This window comes from Phasianus colchicus, chromosome 15 (genome assembly GCF_987193195.1).
Source record: "Phasianus colchicus chromosome 15, bPhaCol1.hap1.1, whole genome shotgun sequence".
Classification (NCBI taxonomy): Eukaryota; Metazoa; Chordata; class Aves; order Galliformes; family Phasianidae; genus Phasianus; species Phasianus colchicus.
In genome coordinates, this window is record NC_143450.1 from 9,427,899 (window position 1) to 9,443,618 (window position 15,720).

The 15,720-nt window shown below is 50.0% G+C and overlaps 1 protein-coding gene across 4 annotated transcripts in view; it reads right to left on the minus strand.

The window, feature by feature from the left end:
* NEURL1B (neuralized E3 ubiquitin protein ligase 1B) overlaps nt 1–15,720 on the minus strand; it is a 113,645-nt gene that overhangs the window by 17,056 nt on the left and 80,869 nt on the right. The window contains exon 1 of one of the 4 annotated variants that reach the window (XM_031598094.2): nt 12,659–12,794. The exons of 2 other annotated variants lie outside the window; for them this stretch is intronic. In XM_031598094.2, the coding sequence (XP_031453954.1) occupies nt 12,659–12,689 (31 nt within the window). In that variant the 5' untranslated portion in view covers nt 12,690–12,794. Of the gene's footprint in view, nt 1–9,426; nt 12,566–12,658; nt 12,795–15,720 lie in introns of those variants that run through there. One more of the 4 variants, XM_090150965.1, reaches the window with a different exon arrangement.

Genomic DNA, 15,720 nt, shown 5'->3' on the forward strand with positions numbered 1-15,720 from the left:
AGCTATGTCAGACAAGCAGATTTTTCTGGGGTGGATCTCAGAATGTTATTTTCATAGAATCACAAAGGTTGGAAAAGACCTCTGAGATCATCAGGCCCAACCACCAACGCACCCCACCGTGCCCACTGACCACATCCCTCAGTGCCACATCTCCACAGTTCTTGAATACCTCCAGGGATGGTGACTGCACCACCTCCCTGGGCAGCTGTGCCAATGCATCACCACTTTCTGAGAAGAAATTTCTCCTAAAATCCAACCTTTCTTCCATTCTTTCTTGTTCCTCCTCCCTCCCTGTCCCATCACTTGCTGAATGTTTCAGTAGCTGCTCTAAATAAATTCAATTCTGCAGCACGGAAATGAGTATGGGAGGGCCCTGCTTGTCCCTACTGTTCCTGGTTCTCCTTCCTTCGCTGCCTTTATTCTCAAGCCATTTGATGCCTCTGCAGTTTTCCATGGTTTTTATGATCTCATCACAGATGGAAAGCAGGATAATTTGTTAATTATTTTCTTTACCATTCAACTTGGGGATTCTTTTATTTATTTTTTATAACGAGTCTTTTCCTTGCCTCTTTTTGAAATAGCTCTTTTTATGGCAGCGTTCCCAACTGCTTAAATCCCAAAGACAGAAATTGAGTTTAACCATAGCCCCAGAAAGGGGCTCTCAGGCCAAGCAACTGAAACTGCTCAGCAGAAAAAGCTCCAGCTATGCAACTGAGGACAGACACCTTGTCAGGGATAAGGAGACTTACTGCAGGAGATCCTTTCAGATACCTCAAGCAATGTAATGTTGAATAAAAGGAGCATCTGCCTTTGCACGCTATGCCATGATTCTACAGTATTTCATTTATTCGGCCAGCTCTTCTGAATGTTTGACCTCCTCCTCACAAACGTGCAGATGGGATTTCACCTAACTCACATGCAACTACAGTACACCTCTTACTGGCTGCTTTGGTTCACGTTCAGCTGAAGCTACAGATTTTTCTAAATACACACCTTCAGAAATAAAGCCAGAAGTCTTTAAAACAAACAAGCAAACAGAAATAAAAGAGAGAGAAGAAAAATAAACAACAGAGCATTCTTTGCTGTTGCAGAAGCAGAGGAAAAGATAGCAGGAAGAAAAGACCAATCCTTTTTTCCTCGGCTGAAGCTCTGTGAGATGTGTAGCTCTGTGCTGCAAAGCAGGGTGAGATGGAAGGTTGTGCAACGCTTGGCTGTCGTGTGGCTGAGCTGTGAGATCCCTTTCCATGATATTTACAGGAATTAATCAGAGGAAACAAGAGCCACTTCAAGACATTAAACTGTCCAAACAAAAGAAAATACAGTCATACCAGTACTGGACACACAGTGACCTCAACCCCTTTCTTCAGCTCAAACGCCTTCAATTATTTCAACACAAGAAGGATTTGAGAAAGAGGTTTATTTTTAAGCCTCCATGTCAAATGCCAGCAGGATTGGATCCCAGCACACCTCAAAAGATGTCTTTCCCCCTTTTCTCTCCCTTTGTGGCACCACGTCCAGAAGATGATAAAGACAGAACCCTGGCAGTGTGAGACATTTCCTCCCTTTGCTGAAGATAAAACTTTTTTTTTTTTGTGGCTAAAAAAAAAAGGCCGAGGCACTTTGTCATTCCCTCCTTCCAAGGGAGGAATCGCTCCCGAGAGATGGGAGCTGATGTGTGAATTACACACACTTTGGGAGCAGAGCTCAGACCATTGGCTCAGCAGAACACACTCAGTGACTTCGAAACGGTTTGCTGCGGAGGTGCAAGCTGCTGCTCTTCCTTACAGCTGGTTCAAATTTCTTTGTGTTCGTCATAGATCGCTTACGCCGATAAAATCCCACTCTATGGTCAACCAGCACACTCCTTGCTAACTGTGGGACTGGGAATTCTAGATATCACAAATGAAACAATATAAACAGCTGTCCGAAACCTCCCGTTTCCACCCAGATGGCTCTTGTTTCAATTAACAGAATCAAACTTCAATTCAGAGTCCGTCACTGGCCCTGTTTGGGTTTACTTGGAAAAACACACCTATAAATCACAAGAGAAAAACTGCGGAGGGAAAGAATTTGTTTCTCTCTGGGTGTTGTTCTTTGGTAGAGCACAGTGCTATTATCAGACAAAGGCTGCACACTGCTGTGCTGACAGCTGGGTGCCTCTGCTGGTCTGCAGTACAAGCCGTGGCACAGACACATGCTGTCCCTCCACTACTTCAACCCTCATGGCACCAGGTATCCCCGAAACTGCACATGACACTCTCAGGGGTTTCTGATATGGAAACATACAGAAAAAAGAATACCAAATGCATGGAAAGCCTGAATCCACCAAAACAGGCCCAAATGAGGGCTGTCCCCCAGATCCAGACCTGCAGGTCCAGTGCCATCACTCACAGAGCATTGCCCTGAAACCATCCCAATGGCAATGCCATGGCACAGCCTCACCAGGAGCAGCACAGCCTGGAGGTGACAGTGGTGGCACGGTGCTGTCACAGCGTGGTGAGCACACAGCTCAGTACCAGGCTGTGCTCCCCCCTGGCACCCACAGCGAGGCATTGCCACCTTCATCCCAAGAGCCATTTGCCTCGTGGTGACACCTCATGCCCCACAGCACACAGTGCTGAATGCATTCCCTCAGCAGCCCTTCTGTGACAGCAGGACAGGGCGTCTCTCCCTCTTGTCACTCCAACAAGATGTTCCCCATCAGGAAAAGCCCCAGTGCACTGCGCTCACCCACCCCAAGGGCACTCAAATTCACCTGAAATGAGGAAACACTGGGATGGTTTCAAATGAGAAATGGTATTGCCCTCTCTGCAAGGAGCCCACCTCTGCCCCCTGGGATGTCTGCTGAGGGCTTGAGGGAGGTGGAAAGGCAGGGAACGTCTCCATGGAGCTAAGAAGCAAATTTCCATTTGTGTTTTGCTTCTAAAGCTCGCTTTTCATATTTCTAAGAGCAAGAGATATTTCAAAAGCAACGTGATACCCTGAACGTCAATTCTGAAACAGGGCTAATTTCTAGTGAAAATAAATTTTAGAGGAGAAAAATGTGAGCACTTCTACAAAGTGACACATTCCAGCTGTTCCATGCAGGGCCTGCACTGGGGGGAGAAAGCTCTTCCCAGTGCTCCCAGTGTCCTCATGGGGCCACTGCTCAGTGCTCCCACTGCTGAAATGGAGCAAGGAGGGGATTGCTGAGTGCTTGGGGGTTCCCAGGCCTGGCACCCCCATAACACGGATAGGAAAAAGCCCATAGTGCTGATGGGAAGGGATGCAAGCTGGCACAGCTCTTGTCTGAGTGGAAAGGGACTGCTTTAACCAATGAATTATTATGGAGATGAAACAAATGAAGTTCTGTTCGTAGCAGCCCGAGCTTCCATTGTAGTTCTGCTCTGAGGAATCAAACACTCCAGACAGCATCTGTCAATCTGATGGTTCTGCTGTTAAATGGGGGAGAAAAACACGGTTCTCTCCCACCTGCACAAAACTGCCTGTGCTTGGTAATTTGTTGCCTTGATAAATTCAATTTGCTTGAGTTTCCCTTTCTAGATTTGGCTGGTCAAGCTAAACCATGAAGATTATTCATGGAAACGCAGCCACAGTTGGTTACTAGGATACAAAAAATCACTCCGTACGTTTCTCCAATGAATAATCCCAGCAGAACACACACAAATTCAATAAATTATGAATTTCTCTTTCTCTTTTGCATAAGCAGTGCGGTTGCAGAGGTATTTCTTGGAACCTTTTAAAATAAATTAATATCTTAATTACTATGCAATAGCAAAACAAACAATAGCACCAACCGAGCCCTGCAGGTGAGCTGCATCCTTTGTCAAGACATGCACGTTATTGTGGAACAAAGCAGGGTGCAGAGGGACAGCAGAGCCATCACTCCAGTACATCCGCAGCACATGCTCATGTAGCAGAGCAGATAACATGAGCAGGAGGCTGCCTTAATTTGGAAGAAGGCATTCTTCTTTCAGCAAAATTTCTCTTCCTGCACAACTCCATGTATACCAAAGATCTCACGTAAAACCATCTGCTGCCCGGTTGCTGAGCCTACAAGTGAAGCAGGAGAGAAGTTCTTCTGCCTGGGGTGGCAGCTGGCAAGGTGCTCCATTAGAGGCCAACAGCACCATTGCTGCAGCGGGGAAACACTGCTAGGAGTGCAGGCAGAGCAAGGCTGATGTCTGCCGCTCAGACATCTCTGGAAACAACACCCAACTTTAGGGATTGATTGGGGATACTGAGCAGCATTTGGTCTTTTTTGGTGTGTGGCTTTATTTTGCTTTACATTTCCCTTGCCCTCGTAATGCCCCCTAACAACAGCAATCAATCCCCAGGCATGACTCGGTACAGACTGCTGTTCAAGGCTGCGGTATTTAAAGACACACCAAAGGCTCTGCTGGCTAAGATCAGTTTTTATAAACTTTAACCGAGATGGATTTCCTTGAAACTGTGACTTGTGAAGCATCTGTCCCTCTCCCCCTCTCCCTTTGATCACATTGGCAGCACTGCTGCTATGCTGCTGGCAAACCACACGGCAATTGCTATTTCAGACTCACAAATCAGATGCCAGCGTGAAGATCTGCCTTGTGTTCTTCAGAGGACATCTCCCCTCCAGAAGAGACCAACCGAAATGCCTGGCATTCCGAAATGGCTGCAAACCCTCTCCCACTGCATTCTGTTTCCCAGCTGACGGGGTCTCGCTGTGCAGGTCCTGTTGCCACATCCCTGTGTCCCCAGCCCTGCTGGCACACACTGACATTTGTCAGCCACTGGCCCCAAAGAGCCCTGCTGCTTATGGCCAGGTGGTGCCAAGCCATTCACACTCTCCTGCCATTGTGCAGTTGGTCCCTGCAAACCACTGCATGTAAGTTATCGCTGTTTTACAAGCCCACCCAAAGGACACAGCACTATTTACAGGTTAGTGATACAAGTGAAGCAACAGGCAGTTAGTAAATTATTTCAAGTCTCATTCTTGGAAGCCCTTTTCAGGATGAAGTCATCAGGAGTTTTCGATGGCATCCCAATAAGAGCCACAGGACAACCCTGGCAGCATCCCTCAGGAACATGGTTAGAGGGCACAGTGGTGGTGGTCAACAGTTGGACTCAATCTTAGAGAACCTTAACAGTTCTGTGAGTCCAAGCTCGCCTGGCTCCCTCTCACCCCAATGTGCCCAGCTGATGAGTGAGTTGCTCGTTAGGATCTCAGGGACACACATCACTCCAGTCCCATATTCCACCACGGTTTTGCTTTGCAGAACATGTGCTCTGAGGTCTGGTCCTGTCCCCTCCCCAAAACTGCAATGTTCTTCAGCCTTAGTTGGTCTCCCCCTCCTCTTGGCAGCAATTTGGTTACCATCAGTGCACCAGTCTGGGCATCTTATCCCAGTCCCAAGGGCCACCTGCAGCTGTAGGGCAGCAGGAGGTGAGGCAAGCTGGAGCAATGGGTCCACAGCCTCAGCTCTGCTTAAGGGTTTTCTCTCATCAAAAAAGAGCTCTGCTCAACCGTGTCAAGTTCAAGACCCCAAGAAATTGCAATTTCCCCTCATTAGGAATTATGCTTTCAACCTCAGCATCGCACCGAGGAGATAACTTCTGAACTTCACTCCATAAATTACAAAGCACGTTAAGCTGAGAAGCCAGAGCCCCGTGAGACCACAACAGAAAGCGGGCTGAGAAAAGCTGCTGCCACAGCGTAGTTATCACCGAGGAAAGAGAGATAAACCTGAACGAAATTATTTCATTCCTGCTGCCAAATGGGATATTCTATCTTTTATCTTTGGCTTGTCAAGCGGGGTTTGGAAGATGTAACATTCGAGTTATGGAGGAGGGCAAAAATCAAACAGCTATTTTCCCTGACATTTGGAAACCTGACGGAAAACTTTCGCTCAGGAAATTCTCCCTTGTCTGCCTGCCTGCCTTCCCGTGTTGTTGTTACACAGGCTATGAAAAGCTGAGATTTGCTTTTATGTGATCTATTTATTTCTCCCACGTAGCTGTAAGACATTATGCCATCAGGAATGCAATCACAAGAAAACAGGAGTCACGGACATGTGGATGGTTAAAATGGGACAATTCCTAAAATACAAAAGTCTCATTATTATGTAAATACCCACGGTGGAACAAGAAAATGAAAGTGTTTTATGCATGTATCTAGAAAACAACTCCACAAACACAACTGCATCCATTTTCTTCTCTTCAAAGAATAAGTAGCTCTTAAAAAAAATCCTAAATGTGATTTCCCTGCTGTACTGAAAAGCTTTGAAACGCAGTTAAATGGTTTTATTCTTTAAAGAGTCTTCCTGGGTAATTCTCAGCAGAAAGCGAAAAGTCATTGCTGATGTTCTGATTTGGTTTCTTCACGCCAGTGCTGTTGGTGTAGGAGGGAGAAAGACATGGGGCGGGGAAGGGATGGGTCTGCTTCTCCTGGTGGGAGAGCTCTGAGCTGCTCTGCTGCTGGAGGGCTGAAAGGACAGGAGAGAAAACACTCCCAGGAGCAAAGCAAGCCCAACCTTACACAAAGCAGAGGAAGAAATCTCCCTGGACACAGAGGGAAACACAAATTAACAAGCAAGAAATCACCTTCCCCTCTCTCGCTCTGCCCTAAAGCCCTGCTTCATCTGTTCAGACACCAGGAATTCAGTGCTCAGAGACAACAGGCAAACCAGCTCAGGAGAGAGGAGCTGGTACAGGTATGCTGGGATGCAGCTTTCAGACAGACGTCTCAGCACCAGTGATTCATGGTTTTTAATGTATAAGAGAAAAAAATGCAGCCATCAACAAGATACAGAAGAAACAAAGCAGAAGAAACTGCACCTCCTGCCCAGCCGGCACACACCTTACCAAGGGACCCGTGGGGAGCTGACACCCCACCAGCATCACTGCCTGTGCACCCAGGTGGGACAGAGTGGTTCTCAGGGCAGTGGCAGCAGCTGGGGGCATCAGGGTCACCAAAACAGGCACACTGGCCACAGCCCTCCAGGACATGGTAAGCGAATGATGCACATATGCCTCTGGGTACAGCCTGGAGAACCAGCAGCCATGCTGTGCTTTGGTGCCAGGAAGGCTCAGACAAGCCAGCAGCTTGTTAGCAGCCAGGAGCAGCAGTGGGGCACAGGGAGCCAAAACGCTGCGGGCACAAGAGAGGCGAACAAAAGGGATGGGCAGATGGGAAGCCAAAGAGATGAGGAGATTGTGCACACCTGCCCCAGGTGGAAGCTGGGATGAGAGCTGACACGTGTTCCAGGGATCACATCTGGCCTCACTGCACCTCACCATCCCACACACGTCCCTGCTCACAGCTCCAGCCAGCTCTGCCCCTGCCTGGCACATCCCACCTTGTGCACACCTTGCCCTGTGTGAGCCCCAGCACAGACAGGCTCTGTAAGCAGCAGGAGGCCAGTGTTCCTTCCAAGGCTAATGGTGCAGCAGGACAGTGAATGTCTGAATCTGCAACTCGGAAACTCAATCAGCTCGAATGCTAAATGCAGAGGGGCTAATGAGGAGCAAGGTGCTTATTTTTGTCCCTAATTGAAAAGCCACTGTATGCAGTATGTGAGAAGGATCCTTACTAGAAAAAAAGCATGGCGTGAGCTTCCAAGTGACTCATCCTCTGCACGCCAAGTAAACATTAATTCCTGCACATTCAAACTTGACTGCCTAAAATTAAACACCTTAAACACACTTAAGCACCTCCATAGGTTGTGTAGCTTTCATGGGATGGGAAACAGCAATTTCCTTTCCCTGCGGTGAGGGCTCTCCAGCAGCCCTGCCTGCAACCACAGCCTGAGGCGCACCACGATAAGGGTCTGCTGGCGTCACGCAGGTCCTCACCTGTAGCAGTTACCAGAGAAATGAAAAAAGTGCCGTTTACCAGATACTCTACCTCCTCATTCAGCAATTCCCCTTCAGAGTAATAAAACAGGAGGAAAGGCACCTGCACAGCACAGCCCAGCACAGAGAGCAGCGAAGCGTGCTCTGCTTTGATGACACACTTGGCAACGTGCTGCCAGCGTCTGGCAGCCCCGAGGGCCACAGGCACAGCTCAGCACAGCACTGCCCTGCTGGGTGCTGCCTCCCAGCCCCACTGCTGCACCACCACGGATGCCGATGGCAGCGTGGAATTAATCACACCAGTTGGCTGTGGCACATTTTTGGGTATGTGCTGCGTGAGGCTAGTTAAAGATAGTCCTCAGTAGGAGATCAACCTGTTCCAGCTCTAAATCATGGCGAGGGCTGAGCAGTTTCACAGGTTTCCTTTTGAAGAGTGGAAAAGCAGAAAGCTACAAAGGCAGCAGTGAATTAATCTATTCTTTGCACTTCTGTGACCTTTCTCCTGGAGATGCTTCATGTCTGCATGTTAATTAATTAACTCTCATATGCCCAAGTGAGCCGGCGCTGCCTATCTCCCCAACTACAAAGCGAGACGTGGGGAGATAAAGCCACTTGCTCAAAGGTCGCACAGGGAATGGGCAGCAAAATCAGTGACAGACTCCAGAAAGCTCAGCTCCTGAGATGGGAGAGGCAGGAGGGCAGGCAGAATGGGGCTGTTACGTGAGGCAGCACAAACACCTGTAATCACAGAGATGAACAAACTACAAACTGGGCTGAACAGGTACCTTCTGCACTCAGATCTGAACAACCTGAAGTGTTATTGTGTGGTTTTGCTGAAGTCAAGCTGGAACCAAACCAGAAACCTCATGAAGCTGTCACAGCATTGATAACTCCTCCTATAGTGTATCACTGGCAACTAAATGGCGAGGAGAGATAAGAGAACAGTTCTAAACAAAAAATGCTTCTTGAAGCTGAGATTTTACCCCTGGAAAAGGCAGAGATTTTTTTCCACCAAGTGGCATTGCTACTCATTCTGTCCAAAAGAACAATGTACATTCCTATAACGGCTGCAGAATACTAACAAGGATACACAGAAAGAACAACTTTTACCCACAAGCTAAGAATTGCTGCTGCTCTGTTGTACCTGGGACCCTCTGACCATCACCACTCGGAGCTCATTCAGAGATGGATGCATCAGCCCGAAATAGGTCAACTATTGGGATTTCTGACTTGCTGGGAAGAGCTAAGCATTAAAAGCATTTTTCTTGTGCATACAAAATAATATCTAGAAAATAAGAAATTAAAGCCATTTCTCCTGAAACAAGCCCCTTTCTCTCTCCTGTTTACCAGACACAAATGCCACTCATACTTGGTATTCCTCGCGGTTGTGGGAGAAGCGCTGCACCCAAATCCCAGCCGGATTCTTAAAAGGGAATTTGGCTCCTTTGTTAAATACCGACAGCCCTATTTGGGCCGGGATCAACAACTGCATCCCAACTGCAGTGTCCTCTGCTCGCCTCCTGCCCAGCTGTCCCTGGTAGCACTGCAGGACGCTTGCTGCTCGCTAGCTGTCACCCCTTCAATCTCCCACACCTTCCTGCTCCATGTAAGGGCTTCTCCAGGTCAGGGCATTTTTACCCTCTCCCAGTCTGCCTGTCATCATAGGAATCCCTATTCTTCACACCCTCATCCAGCTGCTAACCCAAGGCAAGCAATTAGAGTGGAGAAATTAGCACCATCCGCAGCAGCCCCAGTATCAGCAGGGCCGTGCAACCCCGCAGCAGGATGCAGTGCTCAGGGCCTCCCCACCCGCCCTGCAGGTCGGGACAAGTTCCGCCCGTCGGCTGCAATGCTGCAATGCTGCACGGCCCGTTCGTCACCTGTAGGAGACAGAAAAACGACCTGCCTCAATCACCAGGAATTCGCTCTTGCCTAATCGCCTGCCCGCAAATTATCCTGAACAATGGGCAAGGGTAAGGAGAAGGAGGCACCAAGCCTACGGACATGCAAGTGTGAATTTCCACAGCCAGGTCACAGCGTGCTGCCGAGGGCTGGGAGGCGAGGAGTGGGCGCCTATTGAGGGCTGCCACCCAGCACCCGGCTGTCATCACAATAAGAGCACTTCCACCAGCACGCACCCCGGGGCCACTGTGAAGCGTGTCTGACACATCTCAGCCCCGTTCCATCCCAGTGCCTCCTCAACCGATTCAAATATAGAAGCTGCCTCTTGTCAGCCCGAGCCTATTACTCATTTCAGTGCCGCTCCGGGTAGAAGCCTTGCTGTTAATTTGACAATGCCTTCATCCATTGTGTGTTAACCACGAGGCACTTGGCAAGCACGAGTTTCCCAAGCTCCTGATACAAATTTCACCCACATCGATGGCGTGTGCTCTTCTGTCACTGAACGGAAATGTGGACAGAGGGGATTTAGAGCTGCAACGAGCACAGAAAGCCTCTTTGAACAAATTTGTATTTAAAAATGAACTGAACTGTGTTCAACGGGATTTAAAATTGATTTCGCTGTTTGAGGAGAGCGTGTTCATTTATGCATAAAGCCCAAACTGCTGATTGTTTGGCTTTTTCGGGGGCTTAAGGATGAAGGCCTCTCCGAATTCCCCCTACAACTGAATAGAAACAAAAGTCATTTTCCATTTTCACCTATTTATGGTGAAGGAAAGAGTGAAAGTGGAACATCTTCTGCAGGTTTCATCAGTTAATCAATGTAATATAACAAGTGGGCAAATATTAGTGTGAAGGAGTTTTATTTTCATTTTATGCTTAAATAAACTGTTGAGTGCCATTGGACTGCGATGAGCAATTCCTTTTCTTAGCTAAAACAAGAGTGAAAATGCAGAGCTCAGGCTGTCAGAGTGAAAAAAGAGGTGCACTTTGGACAAAGAAGAGGAAAGACTTAATTCTGATTGATTATCTTGGAGTAACTCTAAACAGCCATGGCTTTTATAAATAGGACTCCATCCAATCATTCCATCTTCCGGAAAAACTTCACAATTTTCAAACCTCCTGTTCCAAGAGCAGCCCTAAGCCCACCTCCCTCCCTAATGCCACGTGACTGATGAGACAAAACAATGCACCCAAGAAGATCGATATGAAAAATGGCTGAATTGCTCAACAAAACACATTTTTATACTCCAGAATAGCCAACGTCCACAATCTTTTCTGCAGCCATGGGCAGCAGCTTCTTGTGACCGCCATTACTCCAAAGCAACAGGCCATGGCTCCATGTGGGGAAGAGACACGCTGCCGGCATCTTTCAGCACGTCAGCAAACAACATCCAAATGTCCTGCGTGGTTTTTTGCGCAACTTGACAAATGGCTGCAAATGGACTCTCCCCTGTAAGGCAATGCTCTGCAGACAGCCTCCACCTGGCAGGACGGGGCTGAGCCTTTCTAGGCCGTGAGCACAATGTTAGAATTGAGAGATCTACATAAATCAAGCCCTAAGTTTTTTTTCTATCAAACTTTTTCTCAACGACTTCTAAAAGCACCACGAGGAACTCTTTCATCGCAGAACTGCGGTACCACTGATGTCATCCCTTTTTTTAACTTCACGTGTGTGAGGCTGTGCATGGGAAGGCTGCTCAGCACAGACAGCTCTAAGCAACGGCAGACACAGCGCTCAGCTCCTGCACAACAGCTCACAGCGAGACCCCAACCCCAGCAGGTACACAGATCTTTCCTCTAGGAAGTCCCAGCCTGACCAAGGGATTCTCCCTTGACCACAGGACGCAGCCGTGGCTCTCCAGGCTTTTTGCATACGTCCCTTGGCATTGCCTCCAGCTGAAAAGCTGACCCACAAAATGCATTTTCTCCAAGGTCATGCACTCCTTACAACACCAATTAGGAAGGTATTTTAAAAAAATGTAAACTTTGTTCTCATGAAAGAATCCAATTTCCCATTTAAATGTAACAGTGAGAGGAGATGCACAAGCTTGCAACTAGAAACCTAATGACAGGTTCATAGCCAAACCACAAGCCAGAAGCTTTATTTTGTGCCTTGAAGGTCCCAAGTAGTCTCTTAGCAAGGCACATCCAAATGCAAATCCATTCCTCCCTTTATTTCTATATTCAGCTCTCTAGCTGATTACAGAGAGGCATGTGTGTGCGTTTGATAGGTCCTCCTGCTTCTTAAATAAGTTTAATAATACCCTTTTTATTCATGGGAGCCCAAAGTGCAAAGGATGCAATGCAGCAGCAAAGAAAAGCCGAGCAAACTAGCTGAAGATACAGATGGGCAAGGGCTCAGCGATTCAGTACTGATGATTCTATAGAGACCACCGTCTTTGAGGAGGAAAAAGCCCAGCAATTATGAACTTGCAAAGGAAAAAGGATCTGCACGGCTTTTGTGTAAGAGCGGAATTAGCTAAAAAAGCAGATTAAAAGCAGGGCAGGCTACCACACATTTCAGAGCTGCTTTCCAACGGTCTTCCTCTGGCGACCGCTAACAACTGGTGGCTCCCCGCGTTACAAAGTTACGTTAAAAGAAGAAGCGGCAGCAGAAGAGGAAGGAAAGGAAGAAATGCAGCGGAGAGGCGCTGACAGGACCCGCCGGGCAGGCACGGATCGCTAGCGGACAGCGAGAACAGCTCCGCTTGGCCGCTCCGCCGGCTCTCGCCCGGGCGAAGCCGTACCCCGCCGCCCGAGCATCCCCGCGCCGTGCCCACCGCACCACCCACGGCACATCAGCGCGGCTCCGTCCCGGCTCCGAGCGGCTCCGCCGGGGTCCGGGGGCGGCATCGCCCCGCCGAGCGCCTCCCGCCCGCCCGCGGCGCCTCCAGCTCCGCGACGCCCCGCAGCCCCCCGCTACCTGCCAGCGTCTTGTGCACCGTGTTGCCCATCGCTCCGCTCGGCGGCGCGGCGGAGCCCGGAGCTCGGCAGGGCCATGGACAGCGCCCGCCTCCTCCCTCCGCCGCTCTCCGCTCCGCGCCCAGCCCGGCCGCGCCGCCCCCCGCCCCGCGCCGCCCCGCCCCGCCGAGCCCCCGCTCCCCGCCTTCCCGGGACGCCCGGAGCCGCGCTCCGCCCCGCGGGGAAACAGCCGGGGGTCAGCGGGGCTCGGGGGCTTCCCAGGGGGCGGCGCCCCCAGGAACCGACTGGGTGCGGCTTTCAGGCTCTGCGCTCGGGGCCGGTCCTTCATCGGCGGTGGTTGCCCGAAGGCGCTCAGCCGCTCCGGAGCCCATCAAGCTGGGCGGTTTTGCCCTCCGTTCCATTTGTGAGCCAGAGCGGAGGCATTCTGCGTCTCGGTGACACCACTTCTCCAGTTTGTGGCACTGAGGGCACTAACGGGAATGTTGTGCGGGCAGTTCATCGCTAGCTTGAAGCCCACCGATGCCATGGTGACGGAGGACACCGCAGCCACAGCCCGGAGCGCAGCACTGCCGAGACTCGCGGTGCAGTTCTGCCTTCCCGGCTCAGCTGTGACAGTGAGCGGTGGGCCGCACTGGAGATGAGCACAGGGTCCCACTTTCCTCCTGGCCCCACTCCTGCTGAGGGATGATGCCACCAGGCACCTCTTCCCTGAGGCTGTTTTCTTATTTTAAGGATGGAAAAACAGGAACATCAGAGCCACAAAATGCGCTGCAGCTGGCACCAGGCTGATGCCAATGTGCAGTGTCTGTGAAAGGCCATCACTGTCCTGAGCAGAGGTCAAGCTGTGGCCCATCGCATGTCCTGACACACAGAAAGTGGGATGAGAAGGTGAGCCCAGCAGCCTGGCAGAGAACAGGCTCTGGTCTGCTGCAAGGAAGCTGAAATACCACCAAGCCTTTAATCCCTAGATCGTGCTGAACGGGTCAAGTGTGGTTCAGGAGATGAGAGGGGACAGAAAAACCTAATTTCCAGCATTTTGTGCCATCGCAGGGATTTGTTGAGAAATGGGATTATCAAAGGAGACACAAGCAGCTGTTCTTAAAAGCACTTGCCCCCATCTGCTGTCGTCTCAGGTTAGCGCGTGTCTCCCAGTGCTTCAGTGCAGGAGCTGTGGGAGGGCAGAGCTGTGATCCAAGAGCGGGGCTGCCCTGCAGGGAGAAGGGGCGGGGGAGCAGAGCTGTGCCCACAAAGGGGAAAGTCCTTTCTTCACTCGTGAGCGGGAGGCTTTGGCTAATCCTGAGCAGTTTCCCTCATCAGGGAGTGGCAGTTGTTCAGGGCTTAACCGAGGCTCCGGAGCCAACAGCACCCAGGGGTTCCTGCAGCAGGGCTCTGCAGCTGCCAGGGCAGCAGGCATGCCAGCCCTGTGCCGGCTGTGTGCCACCTCCCACAGTCTGTCCCCAGCAATGCAAAGCAGTCACTGCCTGACCCAAGGGTGTTCCAGCCCTTCCTGCCCCCCAAAAAGGGACAAAAATAGAAGACAATGAAATGGCAATGTGTATCCTTAAGGACATGGAGACAGCCTTCAGGAACGCAATCAGCACTCCTACTTCTTGGCATTGTAAGAACGTAGGGTTTGTTAAAATAACCACTTTGCACAATGCTAAACAATAAGCATGAGAAATAGTTTGGTGAGGATGACTTCATCCTCTCCAGAAACCACAATGAGGAAGTACAAGGAAACCAGAGGATGACACCGAGTGGGGACTGAAAGGCGAGGCAAAGTCACAACTCAGCTGCAGGAATCAGAGAATTGTTTGAGTTGGAAGGGAGCCTTAAAGGCCATCTGGTCCAACTCCCTGCAATGAACAGGGACACCAGAGCTCCATCAGTGCTCAGAGCCCCTCCAGCCTGACCTCGGGTGTCTGCAGGGATGGGGCACCGCCACCTCTGGGCAACCTGAGAAATGCAGAAAGGACGCAGACTGCTCAGAGCAAAGCACCACGAATAAGAGCTCATTAGCATGTTGAAATTATTTCTGCTCCAGCAAGTTTGGGTAACTATCGATAACACACTTGAGTGATTTCCTCTGTAGGCCTGGCAGATGGCTGCTCTGCTGCAAAATCCCCATCCCTCTCTCCCCCTCATGCTGACCAAGGGATGGGATGACCTGTGTGTGTGTCCTTCACTTTAGTACCCACATTCTCACTTCCAGACATAAAAAGGTAATAGCACCCAAGATCTTCCCCAGTGTTTTTTTTATCACTAGATCTTAAACCATTCTGCAGATGAGGTGAGTGACATTATTCTTCTTTTATAGGTGATGAAACTGAGGCACAGGAGGCACACACAAGGTCACCCAGCAGCAGCTCAGACCGCAGCAGATGGATCTGTGTGGGGTTCAGCCCATGGGACCAGTTGTAGTGAGACACACACACTACACTGCTGCCTCTGCATCTTTTGAGCCCCCCATACCAAATTAAACTCATGAAAAAGACACTGATGTAAGACGTCTCCTCTCCAGTTTGCTTTAATCGCCTCTAAATCATACTGTGAGTGGATGTGTAACCCAGGCCTCTCAAATCTGGGACAGTAAAAGGAGCAGACAGACAACCTTCCTTCTGAATCAGACATGGATGAATTCCACCTCAGGGCTGTTACAGAGAGGGACCCTCCTACAAACCCTCCCAGACCACATCAACATTTCACAAATGGCACGGGCTGTACCCAGTGGTAACTCTCACAGAAACATACTTGTACACGTAGGGACTCCAGAGATGGAAATAACTCAAAGCATTCCCACGTGTAACTCTTCTTAGGGCATCAAATGAATTGTGTTGTCCGTATCAGTCCCTTCAGGGCTTGGGTTTTTTAGGATGGGAGACGTGAGATGTAAGGTATGGCTGTTATCAGCTATCATCAGTGCATATCTAAGAGATGGCAGTAAGTGATGACAGGCTCAGCCCTTTCAACAGCAGCGAGTTGAACCTGACAAATCTGTCCACCCCTGCCCTGCAAGGCAGCCCCCTGCTCCTGCTGATCCTGCAGCCACGTGCTGGGTGCTGC